This window comes from Acinonyx jubatus, chromosome C1 (assembly GCF_027475565.1).
Source record: "Acinonyx jubatus isolate Ajub_Pintada_27869175 chromosome C1, VMU_Ajub_asm_v1.0, whole genome shotgun sequence".
NCBI lineage: Eukaryota > Metazoa > Chordata > Mammalia > Carnivora > Felidae > Acinonyx > Acinonyx jubatus.
This window is the reverse complement of record NC_069381.1, coordinates 151,598,169-151,616,512: the sequence shown is the minus strand read 5'-3', so window position 1 is coordinate 151,616,512 and position 18,344 is coordinate 151,598,169. Positions and strand designations below refer to the sequence as shown.

The window sequence follows — 18,344 nt, the reverse complement described above, 5'->3', positions numbered from 1 at the left end:
TGCTGCCTTGGGTTTTAGCACTGCAGAAAGTCCTCCAGGAGAAAAAGTTTTGCCTTCCACTGACCTTTTTTTTTTTTTTTTTCTTGGCAGGCACTTTTCAATATACCCCTTTAATCTTACAAAATCGCATCATTGGCTCCCTAACTGAGCCTGTATTCTGCGATTCCATTCAGCAGTCTGTGAACTTGGTGCAGCTATAATTGGGACATTTTAGGATGGAATTTGTTTACAATGCTCTGTTCCTAGCTGTTATTGTTGTTCTTTATTATTATTATTATTATTATTATTATTATTATACGTTATATTATTATTATCCTGCTCTCATTTTCTTACCGTTATCCTACATTGCATATTTATCTGACACTTTTCTAATTTTTTGACCTAGTAAATATTTAATTGCCATTTTATATATCAAAATAGAGCAATCTGGATGACAGAGAAACGCTCGTTTCTGAACATAAGCACAAAGGGAAAACTTGTCGTCAGTCCACAGCTGTTTTTAATGTTGTCAACTCGATTATAGGATCTGGTATAATAGGTAAGTGTTGTTTTATTTTAAATTTTAAATGAAAAGACAAAATTTAAGGCTCTTACTCTGTTGCTAGTATTCACTGATTACTTTTGAGGAAAAAATATTAAGTATTAAAATTGGTAATTTTTTCCCATAAAATCACCTCCTTTTTTTCCAGTGTAACCATGTGCACTTTTATGCTGAAGATGAGGTTCTGTTCACACTCTTTCCTCATTTGAGAGCATCTTCCATGAGTGGCAGATAAAGTTGGAGCTGCATATGGGATCTGCTGAATTTATTTTTATGGGCTCTATGGTCAATTGATAATAAATAAATAATAATATACTTTTTCCATCTTCCTGAAGTGTCCACCATTTCTTGAACCACCTTTCTATGACCTTCTATAGTGTAAATCTCCAGATATTTGGAAATATTGAAGGTACATAAATTTAATGTGAAAACATAATAATCTTGTGAATAATTAAATCATACAGTGTTTCCTTGCCTATCTAGAGTTAAAGTACAAACTTATGATATATTAATTTTAAGTATCATTTAATTAATAAGTAGATATTGGTTAAATGAAAATAGATTTTTTTTTAATGAAGGAGCCAAATAATCAGAATTGAAAGAAATGAGCAGCTCATATTTTCCCAGTTTGAAGCAAGGGGAAAATTCTGACAAAATTAGGTGCGTTGCATTAGAGTAATTAAGGCAATTATTTTTTCAGTGCTTATCATTCTATTTGTTCTTGGAAAACATCCAATTTAAGAAACAGCAAGACAAAACAAAATCCTGCAAAATTCATTGAGAATACTACTTTTTCCTGTAAAGTTTTGACCTTTTAGTTATAGTCATCATTGAATGTTCATCTGGATTGAGTTATTTTTTTCATCTGTTGCAAGCTGATGTGTCTCTTGATTTTCCTTGATTCCATATATAGACAATTCTTTTTGGTGGTACACAGAATAGAGGTAGGTGAGGCAAAGTAATCAAGTAGGGGCAACGATTTGTTTGAAATTCTGCTCCCATGAACCAGAGAGGTGTGGGCAACTCTGCCAGGCAGAATTCCAGAGTTAATTCCTAATGTGAACACTTTTAAGCTGATTCGTGTCAGCAGCATTGAAAAGTGCCTCTTCATTATGTACAGCAGATTTTTTAAGGAAAAATTTTTCATGGAATAAATTCTTGATGGAAATATTTTAAATACATTTTATCTTAAATATGTATTGCCCATAATCTAAAATTGACCATTTCCCAAAAAATTCATAGGAAATACTTTTATATAACCCTTCAGCTTTATAGAAAATACTTTTGCCTTCTCATTTTTCTCTCCTTTTCCTACATGGTTACCATTTTGATTCTGGCATTAGTCTTTCCTCATATCCCCTTTCTGTAGCCTTATTACCTTCTCTGCTTTCCCAGCTAGCACGAAAGGAAAGCTTTAGGTCATTACTTTCCACATATTCAAGGTCATGTTCCCCTCACCCTGAAGTGAACATTATTTGTGTGAACTGGCATCTTGCTGCTTTCTTATTCTTATTCCATCACCTCATAAATTTGCTTTCTTGACATGTCCTTAGCTTGCATTTTATTCTGAAATAGTGTTAACATACTAACATTTGAGTAGCCTTGTGCACTGTTTACAACCATGGCCTGTAAATATGTCACTTTATGAGCTTGTTATATATAGGAATTGGGGGGAAACTTCTAAATTTCTATATGTTTTATTAATGTGATGGGTGGGGCATTTTATGTTTTTTCCAGGATTACCTTATTCAATGAAGCAAGCTGGCTTTCCTCTGGGAATATTGCTTTTATTCTGGGTTTCATACGTTACAGGTAAAATACTATGCAATTGCTTTTTCCTGCAACTTAAATTGTGCAATGATGATTACACACACACACACACACACACACACAGACACACAAATAATTGAATTTCCTAATTAAGAAGTGCATCAAATAATCCTAAAGAATTTAGACTTTTATGTCCAAGAAGATTTACTTTGCCTACTAATCCTCTGAACAGATTAGAAAAGCATTATATATCACCAAGCCTAAATCCTTTTCATGTGCCTTTTTTCACTTTGTGCAGAGAGCAGTAGATGGGGGAGTCATTTTAAAGGCTGGGAGAGACTGCTCTGAAAGTGTAGACATCAGGCCTTCCTCTCCCACAAATACCTTAAGCAGATGCGCACGAATGAGCAATATTTTCTAGCTATTTTTGTGCAGGTAAGACTGAAAGGCCTGGTGCTCAACCAGCACCTTTCAGGGTGTCCACCACCCACTCCCCACGGTGCCTGCCCAGGCTCCCTACTACCACTATCTCAGAGGGCAGCAATAAGGTGCTTCTCTATCACTTCTCTTCTGCTTCCCCCTTTTCATGTAACATGTTCATTCACACTCACGTTTTGCTACTTTACAACTCATACTCACCTCCTCTTCCTGTTGTTCTCATCCCTGCCCTTTTACCCGCCACCCCCCCAACTCACCTCATGACAACCACAGGGTCCTTCCTCTACCTTAGGGTCACTGTGAAAGAGGCAGTGATCAAAACCAGATACCCACTTGCGGTGGCTGTTGGTTGGTGGCTTCTGTGTGTGGTCACTTGGATGCCTTTTACCAGGCAATGCAGAACTCCTCAGCTGTCTGTTTCTTCAGTTGACCTGGCTCTCGATGGGGCCACCTTCCTGTGAGGTAATGATGCCCAGCCTCTGGCCAATGACTGACTGGTAGGAACACAAAAACTGACCTCCCAGCCTCCGGGAGACACCAGTAAGTGTTGCAGGTGTAGCTCCAGAGGGCCTCCACCACAGGGATTGGGCTGAGGATAGTCTTCACCTGAGACCATGCGCTGGCTGAGCTGTTTCCCTTCCCCTGTCCTGTTCTTCCCCTTCTCTCGAGGGCACTCCCTCAAATCCCATGCCCAGGAATCTCTGGTCAGCTCTGCTTCTGGAGCCCAAGATGCCATCCCCTCACAAAATCTCAGGATTCCAAGACCAGCCTTTAACTCTGATTTTTCCCTCAGGCTGAGGAAGAGAGAGTAAAGCACACAGTAGTTACCACAGTAGCTGCAGGAGCACTGGGCTGCTTTCCTCCCTGCTTTCTTCTCACCACCTGCTCTCCCCAAACCTAAGCTGCTTTGAGCTTCTAAGCTCTTATTTTGTAGCTTAAGACCCAAAACTGAGTAACCCATGGGACCCATAACGTTGTGCTTATTCAGAGTTTCTGGTGTTTAAAAATTGCATTCTATTCATGAGAACATTCATCACACTAAAAAATCCCATTCAAGGATTACTCTTGTCGTTTTTAATTTCCTGTTTCCCAGTCAGTCATCACTGACAAATAATTTCCACCCAGGCATAATAACCGTGGATTATTTAAGCGCGCTGTAAACATTTACACACACTGTAAGCCAGTAGATAGAAAAAAATTAAAAAATATATATCACCTAAGAATTAAATACTTGAGAATTGACAATTTACCCAAGCCAAATCACATTATACATAAATAAATCATAATGTGAATAACTGTCTCAACTAATGCCATGCATAAACTTGTAGCAGTGACTGTGAACAGCCTTTTGCGAAGCCATATATTGCAAAGTTACTAATCAGTATAAATTAGTTACTCTTATTCAGTTGCATGATCAAAATATTTAAGTAACTTTGATGAATAAAGGATGACCACACAGAAGCAAAAAAAAAAAAAATTACAGACTGTGATTCCTTTTATTTTTTAATTAGGCCTTAAAGAGGAAAATCTACAAGTAGGATATAATACTGAATTTTTCTTTCAGTTGACACTGTAGGGGCCCCTGGGTGGCTCAGTCAGTTAAGCTTCTGACTCTTGATTTTGGCTCCGGTTACAATTTCTCATCTCTCGGTTTGTCATTTGAAGCCCCACCCCACCCCCCACATCCCCCCAATCCGTCTGTTGACAGTGCAGAGCCTGCTTGGGATTCTCTTTCCCTTTCCCTTTCTCTCTCTCTCTCTCTCTTTCAAAATAGATAAGGGGTGCCTGCGTGGCTCAGTTGGTTAAGCCTCTGACGTCAGCTCAGATCATGATCTCACAGTTTGTGGGTTCGAGCACCATGTCAGGCTCTGAGCTGTCAGCACAGCCTGCTTCAGATTCTGTGTCTCCCTCTCTCTCTGCCCCTCCCCCACTTGCACACATGCTCTCACGCTCTCTCTCAAAAATAAATAAATTTAAAATGAACTTAAAAAATAAATTGACACTGTAATTACACAATTGTTTTTCTTTATAATTATTCTTTTTTTTTTTTTCTTTTTAAGGCCTCTGATGAGATATGTCCAGCTAGGAGGTAGTTTTTCTGTTTTCATGTTTTTGAAATGTTGGGAAATAAAAACAAATTGTAAATATTTACAACAAATGCTTTAGTTTAATTTTTTTTAAGATTTTTATATTTGTTGATTAGAGTGTAATAATTTTTATTTTTCAAACATACATACTGATTTAAAAGAAAATTTTTATGTTGGATAACATAGACTCATTCATGGATTTATCTAAAATTTGCATGCAGTATATTTAAAGACTGCATAACGACAACAGAAAAAAAAATATTGCATTCAAATTCCTTCATAGCTCAGCCACAATCTGAATTTTTAGTTTCATCTCCAACTAATCTAACATCTCTTTCACATTGTCACGAACATTACCATGTGTAGAAGTTATGTTTTAGCTATTCTGGAATATTCCATCCTCTGCAGATTGTGCTGTCATGCTGCCTTCCCATGGATAGTCTCCCTGCTTGACATTCTTTTTCTTCTCTACCTGGTGAAATACTGTATATCCTCCAAGGCTTACTCAACTCCTCTGTGAAGCCTTTCCTGGTTTTAAACAAAGGCAATATAATTAATTTCTATGTCTTTTGTGATTTTAGAATATTTTTAAATATACTCATTAGGCCATTTATTACATTGAATTTTGATCAGTTATGGAGACATCTAGCAATCCTGCTATATTAATTCATTCAACAAATATTTAGTGACAACTGCTGTCATTATACCAATGAAGAACATTATTCCTGCCTGTATGAAGCTCACGATGTTGTGTCAGGCAGACAAAGACATAGAATTATAATACTTTATGAAAATGCCATAATAAAAATACATAAATATGTGCATTATGATACGGATGCTGGCACTTAACCCAGTCTCAAAGGAGCAGTCATATTTTGGGAATGAAGAGACACCTCCACTGACTGTTGATGAGTGAGCAAAGAAAATGGAAGGGTACTCTAAGCAGAGGGAAATGTGGAAGTGCAAAAGGAAGCTGTGTAAGTGATTCCATCTGGCTAAAGCATAGGGTTGATGTTCGAAGGGGAGAGAGATGAAGTTAGAGGTTTGCAGAGGCATTTATGAAGGCTCCCATGTAATGATCATCATTACTGCTTCCTGCGGACTGGTTGGATCCTAAGCGTAATGCAGCCACTGTTCTTAATCCTTCATAAGTAGATATTCTACTTCATGGAGTATGTTCTACTCTTTTAGAGAAGGAAATTGAGCCTTTGATAGGTTAAAAGACTTGCCCCAGGTTAGCAGTTATTGACAAGAAAATTGTAACTTTGACTAAGTGCATGGATTCTGGAGCCAGACAACCAGGATCTGAGTCCTGACTCTTCCTTTCTAACCCTGTGAAGTTCAGCAATTTGCTTACCCTTCTGTGGCTCACTTTTCTCATCTTTTAAAGGCGGTGGGTAATAACTGCACCTGCTTAGAGTTGTTGTGAGAATTAAACAAGTTAATATGCATAAAGCATTTAGGAAAAAGCCTGGCACAGAAAACAGTGCTGTGAAAGTATTTGCTAGTATTTTTCTGGCTGTTATCATTATTGTTATCAGACTCCAAATACAGAGCTTTCTCCACCACCACATGCAGCCTATAGAAAATAACCAAAAGTAGCACAAATTCCCGTTCATTTAGCCTGTAATAGCATGCTAGGCATGGTGGTAGACATTTAAATATCATAATCCTCACAGGCTCTTCAAGGTTTGGTGTATTGTCTTACTTTACAGCTGAGACTCGAGAAAATCAAGTCTTTCACCCAAGATCACACAGCTAATAAGTAATTTTTTCTGCCTCATGAAAAGGATTTTTTAATCCAAAAGCGTTAGAGGATTCCCCGGGAGGATTTTAAGCAGAAGACATGATCAGGTGTATGCTGTGGTCAGGTCCATCTGGTAGAGGGGAGACGTCAAGAAAATCTTGGTAGGGAAGGCATGTCAAAAGTATCTTGAAGAGGGGCCAGATGGGTGGATGGGAGAACTATTAGGAGTTTTTGCAGTAATCAAGGAAAGAAATGATAAAAGCCTAAGCCCTCAAATAAAACATATTAGAGATTAGAAATGAGAGGATACTGTTGAATAATTTATGGTGCAGTAGTTAATGGACTTGGTGACCAAAAGAATATAGCAGGTGATGGGTAATGAGAAGTCTGTGGTGATTCTCAAATTTCTACTGATATTGTTAATAATTTGGAAAAATATAGATGGAGAAGCAGGTTCCAGAACAAATCTATAAATTAACATTTGGGCATTACAAAAAACAAAGATGTCTGTGAGATGTCCAAGGTAAAATGTTTATTAGCTAGCTAGATATAGAAATTGGAGTTTGGAGGAGACTGGTTTAGAGATACAATGATGGTGGTTAATAACAGCTGTATGAAAATTACAGCCACAGGCATGAGTAAGATCACAGTAGTTCATTTTGAGGAGTGAGAAAAAAGTCCCAAGAATCCAGGTTTTAAACAGAGTGAAAGAAACTGGTAAAAACAAACAAACAAAAAAACAGAAAACAAAAAACTGTATGATTGGTCAAAAGGTAGGAGGAAATCCGCTCTTTTGCAGTCAGCGCTCAGAGCAATGCGCATCTCTGGGGACAAGTGGCACAAGCACCACAAGACAGGGGGCAAGAGAAAGCCCTACAAGAAGCACAAGTATGAGCTGGGATGCCCACTGCAAACCCTGATTGGCCCTGCCACATACACACAGTCCATGTTGGGGAAGGCAGGACCGTGCCTTGAGACTGGCTGTGGGGAACTTCTTCTGAGGCTCCCAGTGTTGTACATGCAAAACGAGAATTATTGATGTTGTCTGTAATGCATCTAACAACGAACTGGTCAGCACCAAAACCCTGGTGAATAACTGTATCGTGCTCATTGACAGCACACCCTATGACAGTGGTAGGAGTCCTACTGTGCACTGTCCCTGTGCTGCAAGAAGGGGACCAACCTGACTCCTGAGAAGCTTTAAACAAAAAACAGTCAAAGAAAATTCAGAAGAAATATGATGAAAGGAAAAAGAATGCCCAAATCAATGGTATTCTGAAGGAGCGGTTCCAGCAGGGCAAGCTTCTTGCATACATCGCTTCAAGACCAGACAGTGTGGCGGAGTAGGTGGCTATGTGCTAGGGGACAAGAAGCTAAAGTTGTATCTGAGGAAAATCAAAGCTCGGAAAGGCAAATAAATCTTCCTGCTTCCTATCTTTGGTCATGTTTATTGTTCTGTCCAAAAAAAAAAAAAAAATGGTAGGAGGAAATCCAAAAGAAAGTGAAGTCACAAAGGCCAAGGGAAGGTGGTTGAGGAAGAGGGGAATGGTAAACAAAGAAATCGCTAGGGCGCCTGGGTGGCTCAGTTGGTTAAGTGTCCCACTTTGGCTCAGCTCAATATCTCACGGTTCATGAGTTCAAGCCCCGTATCCCACTCTGTGCTGACAGCGCAGAGCCTGGTGCCTGCTTAGGATTCTGTGTCTCCCTTTCTCTCTGCCCCTCCCCACCTGTGCTCTGTCTCTGTCTCTGTCTCTCTCTCTCTCAAAAGTAAATAAACATTAAAAAGTTTTAATGAAAGAAAAAACTTGCTACTGAAATAGCAAGTTAGATTAAGATTTAGGATGCGTCAGTTGGATTTATCAACTTGGAGCTTACTGGTGAATTTGTTGAAAGAAGATTCAAGAATGTTGGAGGGAATCAAGGTGGAAAGCATATTGCAATGATTTCTGTTTTTTCCTTTGTATTTTAATGCATTTCCAAATTACTTAAGGGATAAAAAAAAAATCACCTGTGCTGGAAGCATGAGCAAGAGAAGAGAAAGAACAAGAATCATACCCTGTACATAGCTGGGTACCCAATGCACCTTCAATGTCATTCATTTAGTATTCAAAAAACATTGATTTAAGTGGGGGGGGGGAAGGAAAGAGAGATCAACTTTTAATTGTATAATTTCTATATATTTGTGTCTTCAAATCCAACTCTAAAATGAGAGCTTAAATCTTTAAAATATAAATTACAAAAAAAATTCTTTGAGTTCTCTCTTAACCACAATAACTGTAAAATAAAGTTCCTACTTGTACTTTGTTATAAAACAAATGATCTGATTCTCCTCAATCTATTTTTTTTTCCTGAATGCTTGCATCATTTTTCATTCTTGGTTTTCACACATTGAATGTCTATGAAATATTTGATTACCTACATTCTGTTGCTTGGACAGTTGAGCCACATCCTGTTAAAAGTCGTTACATTGGTTAGGTTAGGAAAGTAAAATGGAAAACTGATGCTTTGTTTCTAGTCTGCATACTTCCTTCTGTCCAGGTCATTGCACAGATATGTTAAGTGTATTTGCATCTCAATTGAAAAATATATGACTGGAAATAGTACTGTTTCATGAAAGGTAATGTTTTATGAGAAGAAAGTGAGCCTTGCCATGCCAATCTACTGTGGCATTAAATTAAACTCTTCAAAAAGTTTCTTTGAAGTCTTTAAGTCAAAATATTTTTTAAAACTTGTGTATTAAATGCAATCTGACATTGTTTAATTACTATTTTTGCCACAGACTTTTCCCTTGTTTTATTGATAAAAGGAGGGGCCCTCTCTGGAACAGACACTTACCAGTCTTTGGTCAATAAAACCTTTGGCTTTCCGGGATATCTCCTCCTCTCTGTTCTTCAGTTTTTGTATCCTTTTATAGGTAAGTTGATTCCTTTTACAGGTATATCCTCATAGGTAAGGTGACAATGAATACTGGAATTATTTCATAAGCATACAACTATTTTTGAAGAAAGTAGCTTTAATAGTAGATTAAAAGTGAATAGGTAAGGGAAACCTGGGTGGCTCAATCAGTTAAGCATCCTACTTCAACTCAGGTCATGATCTCACAGTTCATGAGTTTGAGCCCCATGGTTCATGAATTTGAACCCCGCATCAGGTTCTCTGCTGTCAGCACAGAGCCTGCTCCTCTCTCTGCCCCGCCCCCCTCGCACACTCTCTCAAAAGTAAACATTTAACAAAATAATAAAAAAACAAAAGTGAATAGGTGAAATAATAGATTTCTTCTAAAGCTGAAATACATTTTTTGAAAACCTAAGGGTCTGTGGAAGCCATGTGCAAACAAGGCCAACATGCAATTTAAAATTTGTGCCATACTGGTGAGCATGTCTTCGTAGGTGCATTGTTAACGTTTACCAGTGGTCGAATTGACTTGATTTTTAAAATCAGTAATATAGAAGCTATTGTTCAAACCAGTAGCTCCTTATGTCTTCATGGAAGGCTAAGACTATTATTTCCCCCAAATCTTATTTTTTTAAATGAGGGGGTATTTGGGAGCCTTCACAATTTTCTATTATTGTTCCTTGTTTTGAGCAATGCATGTGTTACAGAAAACATGTTTGGAAACTGAACTTTAGTAACAAAACAAATCACATTTTAATTTTAATTAAAAAAAATGTTTTTAATGTTTATTTTTGAGAGAGAGAGAGAAACAGAGAGCGTGAGCGGGGGAGGGGCAGAGAGAGAGGGAGACACAGAATCCTAAGCGGGCTCCGGGCTCTGAGCTGTCAGCACAGAGCCTGATGCGGGGCTCGAACTTGGAAACAGTGAGATCATGACCTGAGCTGAAGTCAGGTGTTTAACCGACTGAGCCACCCAGGTGTCCAACAAATCACATTTTAAATGACTACCAAAACTCACTATTATTTAAAGGTGTTCTGTCTGGAAAAGAATCGATTTGTAAGGTGAAAATGTTTTTGTAATATAAATTTATATTCTCCCATAAATCTGTTATCTAGTTATTTTTGAAGTTGTACATATTCATAATCACAATACATATTTGAAAGATGTAGGAGTATGCCAATATTTGGGAATAACATTACTTTGAAAATCAGTGATGGGTATTAAGGAATGCACTTGTTGTGATGAGCACCAAGTGTTGTATATAAGTGATGAATCACTAAGTTCTATACCTGAAACTACTATTACACTGTACGTCAACCAACTGGAATTTAAATAAAAAATTGGAGAAAACACTGCTAAATGCAAAAGAAAATTTTAAATATTCAAGATGAGATATGCGATGGCTTATCAGTAACTATTATTTTAATTATGTTTTTAGCTATGATAAGTTACAACATAATAACCGGAGATACTTTGAGTAAAGTTTTCCAAAGAATCCCAGGAGGTGAGTCAATATATTTATTTATGTATTATTCATAGTTAATGTTGTTCATAATAACTTACAAGCAAAATATTTGCAAGTGGAAGAATTGGATGGCTTCAGATATCTAGCAATATCCATGATCCATTCTGATCCTAAAGTATTAATCTACCTTTATAGACAGTTTAGTTCTTATTTAGCTATATGAAGGATATCATTGCTATTCATATACTTAGAATACTTTGGATTTTAAAAATCTTGTGCTACATATCACCAACTCTCTGTAGTAACATTTTTCATGTACTGTTTTTACTATGCTGTTTCTTAAATAAGCAAGCTGACTTTCCCCCCATTATTTGTATTAAGATATAATTTAATACAATAAAATTAGCCCTTTCTAATGTATAGGTCAGTGAGTTTTGACAAATGCATAGCCATATATCCACAATCACAGTCAAAATACAGAACAAGTCCATCCCCTCAAAAAATTTTTCCTTATTTCCCTATGTAGTCAAACCCTCCTTCATGTACAGCTCCTGGTAGCCACTATACGATTTCTCTCCCTAGTTTTGCTTTTCCCAGAATGCCAGATAAATAGCATCATATATAGGTAGACTTTCAAGTCTGGCATCCTTTACTGAATATAATGCATTTGAGATTCATCCAAGTTTGGGGGTGTATCAGTAGTTTGCTCTTTTTTTATTGCTGAGGAGTGTTTCATCATATGGATGTACAGCAGTTTATCTGTCACCTAGTTGAGGGACATTTGGGTTGTTTCATTTGGCCTGATATTGAAAAACCACTATGAACATTTCAAGCAGACCTTTTCAACATGTGCCACAACCCCACTCCCTGTTTGACCTTGCACTATATCATGGCGTGTTAAATAACTTAGAGGTCACGAGTCTTTTTGTCTTGAAGAGCTTCCCGTCCAAGCCACATAATCCTCAGTTCATGGTGACCTAACTCTACAGTTGTTATCATCGTTGACAGCGATGCAGATGCACCTTTCCTCTCAGTGCTGAATCACTCATCCTACACACATACAAACCGAAAGAAAACAAAACCTAAAACTAGAAATCACACCTACTCCTTTCACAGGGTTTAGTGGAAACGGAGATCAGGGAGACTTGACCATCAAATCACAGACACACTGTTTGCTGGCTGTGTGGCCTTGAGAAGGTTAATGCCCTGAGTTCTAGTCTCTTCATCTCTAAATTACGAAGTAGAGTACCACCTGCTTCATAGAATTGTGTGAAACAACAGAGGTAATACCGACAGTCCTTGGCAGATAGCAGGCTTACCCAACACTGTTAGCTCTTATCAGCAGCTTCTGTTCTAGCCCCCAGCCTACAAATCATGTTTTCATAAACTGAGATCATGTGAGTGGAAGAATGCCGTGTATAAAATGTGACCTAATTATGTAAACTTTCTATTTTCATCAACAACTAAGGGAAAAAACAAGAAAAAATACATTCACATGTCAGCTGTGATTATCTTTTAATTGGATTCATGAAGATTTTTTCGTTTCCTTTGTTACATTTTACGTTTTCAAAGGAGCATATATTAATTTAGAAAAATCTTTTTATCACTTTATTTTCTTATTTGAAAAATATATATATTTACTAGGAAATAATAGAAAACACAGACAAAATAGAGGAGATAGAACATACCCATAATTTCTTTGTTTAGGGAAAACCAGGTAGGGACAATTCTTCCAACAACTTTCTCCCTACTTTCCTTCCTCCCTTCCTTTTTAACATATACCTCCAGAGTCTTAAGAATATGTGTGACTTCAGATATTCACATGACTAAGATAATACTATACAACTTATTCTATAATGTGCTTTTTCTCTTACTAGTATAGTAGGGACACACTTTTATATCAAATTATAGATACCTATCCTATTTGCTTTGATGGTAGTTCAGTATTCTCCTGTATAATATCAGCTGTACAACAAAATAGACCAAAATTAATTTAAATTTCCCCAAAAGAGAAACATTTCGATCACATTTTTGTTGTTTTTTAGTTATACATAGTATATGGATATATACTCTTCATATAAATAAAACACCTTCTACAAAGCTAAAGTTCCCTTTGAATCTCCCTCCCTGGTTATTAAATTTTTAATAATCAAAAATGAATTTAAAAAAAATAGGCCACATAGCAAAGAACACACTTTATTCTTATCACAGTTTTTTTAAATTTTTTTGTTTATTTATTTTTGAGAGAGAGAGAGACAGAGCATGAATGGGGGAGGGGCCATGAGAGAGGGAGACACAGAATTCAAAACACGCTCCAGGCTCTGAGTTGTCAGCACAGAGCCTGACGCGGGGCTTGAACTCACAAACCATGAGATCATGACCTGAGCTGAAGTCGGATGCTCAACCGACTGAGCCACGCAGGTGCCCCTTATCACAGTTTATTTATCATTGTTGAATGGAATATTTTATAATGTGTGCCTTGTTTGTATATTTTATAAAGTATAAGATGATGCCAAAATACTTTTAGAAGTAGATAAAATCCTTAGCTGTATTTTTTCCCCTGAAATATATCACCAATATCTTAGACTGGCAAGTGGGAATTGCTTATACTTCTCTCAGATAACCAAAGCTTTGGTTCTTGATACAAGTCAAAGTAGTAAGAAATGTTGGTATAAGAATTTGTATGTTTAGATGATTTTGAAATTTCTCAAAAATCTTACTATAGTTTAGGGGTGCCTGAGTGTCTCAGTCAGTTAATACCTGACTCTTGATTTCAGCTCATCTCATGATCTCATGGTTCCTGGGATCAAGCCCCACGTTAGTCCCTATGCTGACAGTGCTGAGCCTGCTTGGGATTCTCTCTCCCTCTCTGTCTGCTGCTCCCTTGCTTGTGCTCTCTCTCTCTCAAAATAAATAGACTTAAAAAAATCTTACTATAGTTTAAACACTTAAAATACTTATTCAGGTGTATTTTTGTTAGAAGATCAGTATAAATAATAGATCTCATCATTAGATCCTTATTAAAAAATGTCCTTTATGGTAATAGAGAGCCTTTGTTACTAGGTTTGTCTCTGCTATTCATAGGATTCTATTTCAGTGTTTTTTAAAGACTTAAAATTTCCTAGTGAAGAGAACCTATACTTTCTACCAAACATATTAGTAGAGCAAATTATTTGAAAGGGTAAACAGAAACAGATATGCAAATAATTTAATTCAAATTATGTTCACCAGAAATATGTAAGTAGTTGAGCTCAGGGTTCAGGAACTTGAACTTCCTGTTTTAGTATTTTGATTTCACAACTTTATGATAATTGTTTAATTATGTCTGAGTTAAACAAATATTCATGATTATTTTTTATTACAGTATGTACGTGTGTGTGTTTGTGTGTATATTTATACCACTTTGAAATTTCATCTTAGAACTTCCCTGTAAGTTAATTAGCCATATGAGAAAATTAAAAATGAGTCTCACTTTTCCCAGTAATAGCTTTTTTTTTTTTTAAACACACTCATTCACTTATTCTATAGACCTTAGACTTTGCACAAATTAATGAACAAAGACTTGGTATCACTGGGGACCTTTCAAAAACCTAATGGTAGGGTCTCTGAAAGAATTCAATATGAGCTCAAATATTTAAGCAGTGGTGTCTTCCTTGGAATGGATATATAGCTCCTGAAGTTAACACTATGGTTAGCACAGCTTTAAAATGATATAAACCCTTGCAAGTATGTTTTATTTTATGTTTACAACTTTTTCTTGTATTTGATGACAGGCACACGTGTGCACGTACACCCCCCCCCCAACACACACACACACAATTATTTATTCATTATGATAGCCAAGAGTCTGCAGTATATACTGGTTTCTGCAGAGCTTCCCAAAGACTTGTCTACACAAGTTGTTTCTGTCTACTTTTCTTCAGGGAGACCACTGCTTCTCAACAAAAGTGTAGACATAGAATATCTTTACCTAAAGCTTGATTTTTGAAATGTTAAGTTTTACTGCTCACGTCTCTCTAGAATACTGAAATTTAAAAAAAAAAAAAAAATCCTCAGAATATGCCCTGTCCTCATGTAGCTTACTTCCTATTGAAGGGATTTGCCATTAGAGAGTTTTGAACCAACAGTGACATCATGTGTTTAACCTTTGGGAAGGATCTTTGTACTTTCTGGGTTAAAAGTATACTCTAGGGGGACAAAGGAAAGGTAAAGCAGGAAAACTGACTAGAAGGCTACCAAAATGATTTGAATGAAAAATAAAAGATTATTTGAACTAGGGGTGTCTGGGTGACTCAGTTGGTTGAGCGTCCAACTTCAACTCAGGTCGTGATCTCATGGTTCATGAGTTTGAGCCCTGTGTCAGGCTCTGTGCTGACAGCTCAGAGCCTGGAGCCTGCTTCAGATTCTGTGTCTTCCTCTCTCTCTGCCCCTCCCCTACTCACACACACTCTCTCTCTCTCTCCCTCTCTCTCTCTCTCTCAAATATAAACATTAAGGGGTGCCTGGGTGGCTCAGTCGCTTAAGCATCCGACTTCAGCTCAAGTCATGATCTCACAGTCTGTGAGTTCAAGCCCCGTGTCAGGCTCTGTGCTGACAGCTCAGAGACTGGAGCTTGCTTCAGATTCTGTGTCTCCCTCTCTGTCTCTGCCCCTCCCCTGCTCATGCTCTGTCTCTCTCTGTCTCAAAAATAAATGAAAACTTTAAAATAAATAAATAAATAAATAAATAAATAAATAAACAAACAAACAAACAAACAAACATTAAAAAAATTTTTTTAAAGATTATTTGAACTATAGGTTCATCCTTAAGTTATTTTGTATTTATATTTTTGTGAATAATTTCTATTTTTACATGATTTTATGGGATTTATTTACTCAAAATCTTTGTCATTTAGGTAACATTTAATGTTGAGTTATTTTTGCAATTAAGTATTTGGCTAATTACTTGTATCCCTGGTGTGTAACTCTTACCCATAAAGACTTTATAATATTTGTTGTGTTTTAGTTGACCCTGCAAACTTGTTTATTGGTCGCCACTTCATTATTGTGCTTTCCACGGCTGCCTTTACTCTGCCTTTGTCCTTGTATCGTGATATAGCCAAGCTTGGAAAGGTAACTTTTACATTTTAAAAGGTGCAGACTGAAACCAAGAGCAGAAACGAGAAACCAAGAGCACACTTTACTCACTGTATGTTAGCCAATTTGACAATAAATTATATTTTAAAAATAAAAAATAAAAAGGTACTGAAGTATAATTTGTTACCTGTACTAATTGTGTGAAACTATCTTCTATATGGTCAAGTTCTTAATTATATTTATCTTAGTTTCTTTTAGTTTACTTATAATTATACTAGGGTAAACTGTGCTTGAATATTAATCTTATTTGTGGGAATTGATGGTTAAATAGTTAATGATTATGAAATAAATATGTTCTTTACTTTCCTTTTTTTAAGGTAGATACTCTGAAAGCAGACAGCATACTTTCAATTTAGAAAATAAAAAGAATTATACTTGCACAAGTCTAATTTACTGAAAAAATGTTCTATCATTTTTACAGATAGTAGTTCAAACAATTTAAAGTTAGACTAAGTTTAAGAAGTAAGGATAACTCACTTCATTGGCTAAAAATCTTTTAGTAAACTACGATGTGTTTCATCCAGTGAATTTAAATGTCAGTATGTTGATTGATTCATGAGGATTTGGCCGTTGTGTATGATTCTTATTGCTAAAGAGAAATTATGATTTATTTCCAGTGAAACCAAACAAGTAATTATTCCTCTCACCATATACGCTCATCTGCATGGGTTAGCCTTTATCTACTTATATTTTCATTTCATTACTCTCAAGGAGTGTTTGTATTTTATGCAAAATATTATTGGTGTTATAGCTATATTTTGCCAAGCATTCTGATGAATCATTTTTAAAGAGAGTTATTTATATATTTTTTATGTTCTAATTTGAAGAGTTCAACACTTGAGTGAATTTTACTTCTTAGTGTGATGTTTCATGTCTATCTGTAGTTATGGATCCTTCCATAAGGATCATGTTATGGGTCCTGTTACCCACAGTCCTTCCGGATGGAGCTGAGAGTGGAGATGATATTCCAAAGTATCCTGACCACTCTACCTTCATTCCCTAACAGACTTCCAGAAATAAACAAGAGCTTTTTTGTGAAAAATTTTAAATGGCTGAACAATTTTCCATTTCACATGTTATAGATGTAAATGTTATTTTCTGAGAGCAGAAGGCTGGGCATTCATGAAAAGAAAGCTAACATTCTATCATATTATTAATACCTGGACATTTTCCCTAAATTCCCTTTAAAAGATTCATATTGAAATATCTAAATAAACCTCCCAGTGAGCAAAGCACAGTAGTTAGGAGTCCTGATCTGGAGTCAGGATGCTGGCATTTGAATTCTCCCTCTGCCATCTTCTAGCTGTGTGACCTGGGGAATGTCATTTAAAATCCCTGTTCCTCAGTAGATCAGAGGACTCATAATACACTTCTTTCTAGTTAAAAACTAACAACCCAGGAAACAAGGTTAATGACAATCAAATGAAATAAAAGCAGTTTCATATTATGTTTCTCTTATTAGAGAAAGAAGTCTAAAATGGGTGTATCCATTAAAAAATTAAGGGCAGAAACACAGATCTAATATTGAGTGCACAGAACACATATACACACAGACCGGTTTATATTTTAACCATTGAAATAGTGACAGAAGAGAGGGGAAAAAGCAAAGACTGTAGAAACAGACCAAAGGGCAAAGCCAAATAGGAAAAATAGACTAACAGAGCTAGAGAATAAAAGGGAAAAGGGAGAGGACACCCAAAATGTGTGAAAGTGAGTATGTGTGGGGAGGGTCTTATGTTGAAAGGGAGAGGAGAAGGTAAAGACAGAAGCAGAAGAAGTAATTATAGGTAGAAAAAAAGCACAAGCCAACACGAAAATAGGACCTGAAGAAAAAAGAAAACAACTTCCCTTTCACTTTCATGAATGAAAATCACCAGTTTTGTATTCTATACAGTAAGCCACTAAAAACATTTAAAGCCCTGTTGCAAGATTAGAGCACTCATATATGGTACTTGTCCCCTATTTTGAGAAAAAAAGTAGTACTGTGATCTGATAAAAAGTTACATGCCTGAGATTATCAACACCAGTCTATAAGAATAAACTACTATAGGATTGTGTAAACAAAAACTGTATATGTGTTTATGCAAGTAAAAAGAGAAACACCTAATATTTTCAATACAACGATTTTTCTTCCAAACTGACAACATCTTTACATTTTCTTTTGCAGATCTCTCTTCTTTCTACAGTTTTAACAACTCTGATTCTTGGAATTGTAATGGCAAGGGTAGTCTCACTGAGTCCATACATGTAAGTTTTATTGCTATCT

The 18,344-nt window shown here is 36.4% G+C and overlaps 1 protein-coding gene and 1 pseudogene across 1 annotated transcript in view; both read left to right on the top strand.

The window, feature by feature from the left end:
* Nucleotides 1-18,344, top strand: part of SLC38A11 (solute carrier family 38 member 11) — a 57,588-nt gene that overhangs the window by 507 nt on the left and 38,737 nt on the right. Inside the window, exons 2-7 of the mRNA XM_027055593.2 lie at nt 421-538; nt 2,279-2,353; nt 9,363-9,497; nt 10,917-10,982; nt 15,948-16,054; nt 18,246-18,325. Of these exons, the coding sequence (XP_026911394.1) occupies nt 421-538; nt 2,279-2,353; nt 9,363-9,497; nt 10,917-10,982; nt 15,948-16,054; nt 18,246-18,325 (581 nt within the window). The remainder of the gene's footprint in view (nt 1-420; nt 539-2,278; nt 2,354-9,362; nt 9,498-10,916; nt 10,983-15,947; nt 16,055-18,245; nt 18,326-18,344) is intronic.
* On the top strand, nt 7,163-8,992 carry LOC106982880 (40S ribosomal protein S8-like; annotated as a pseudogene).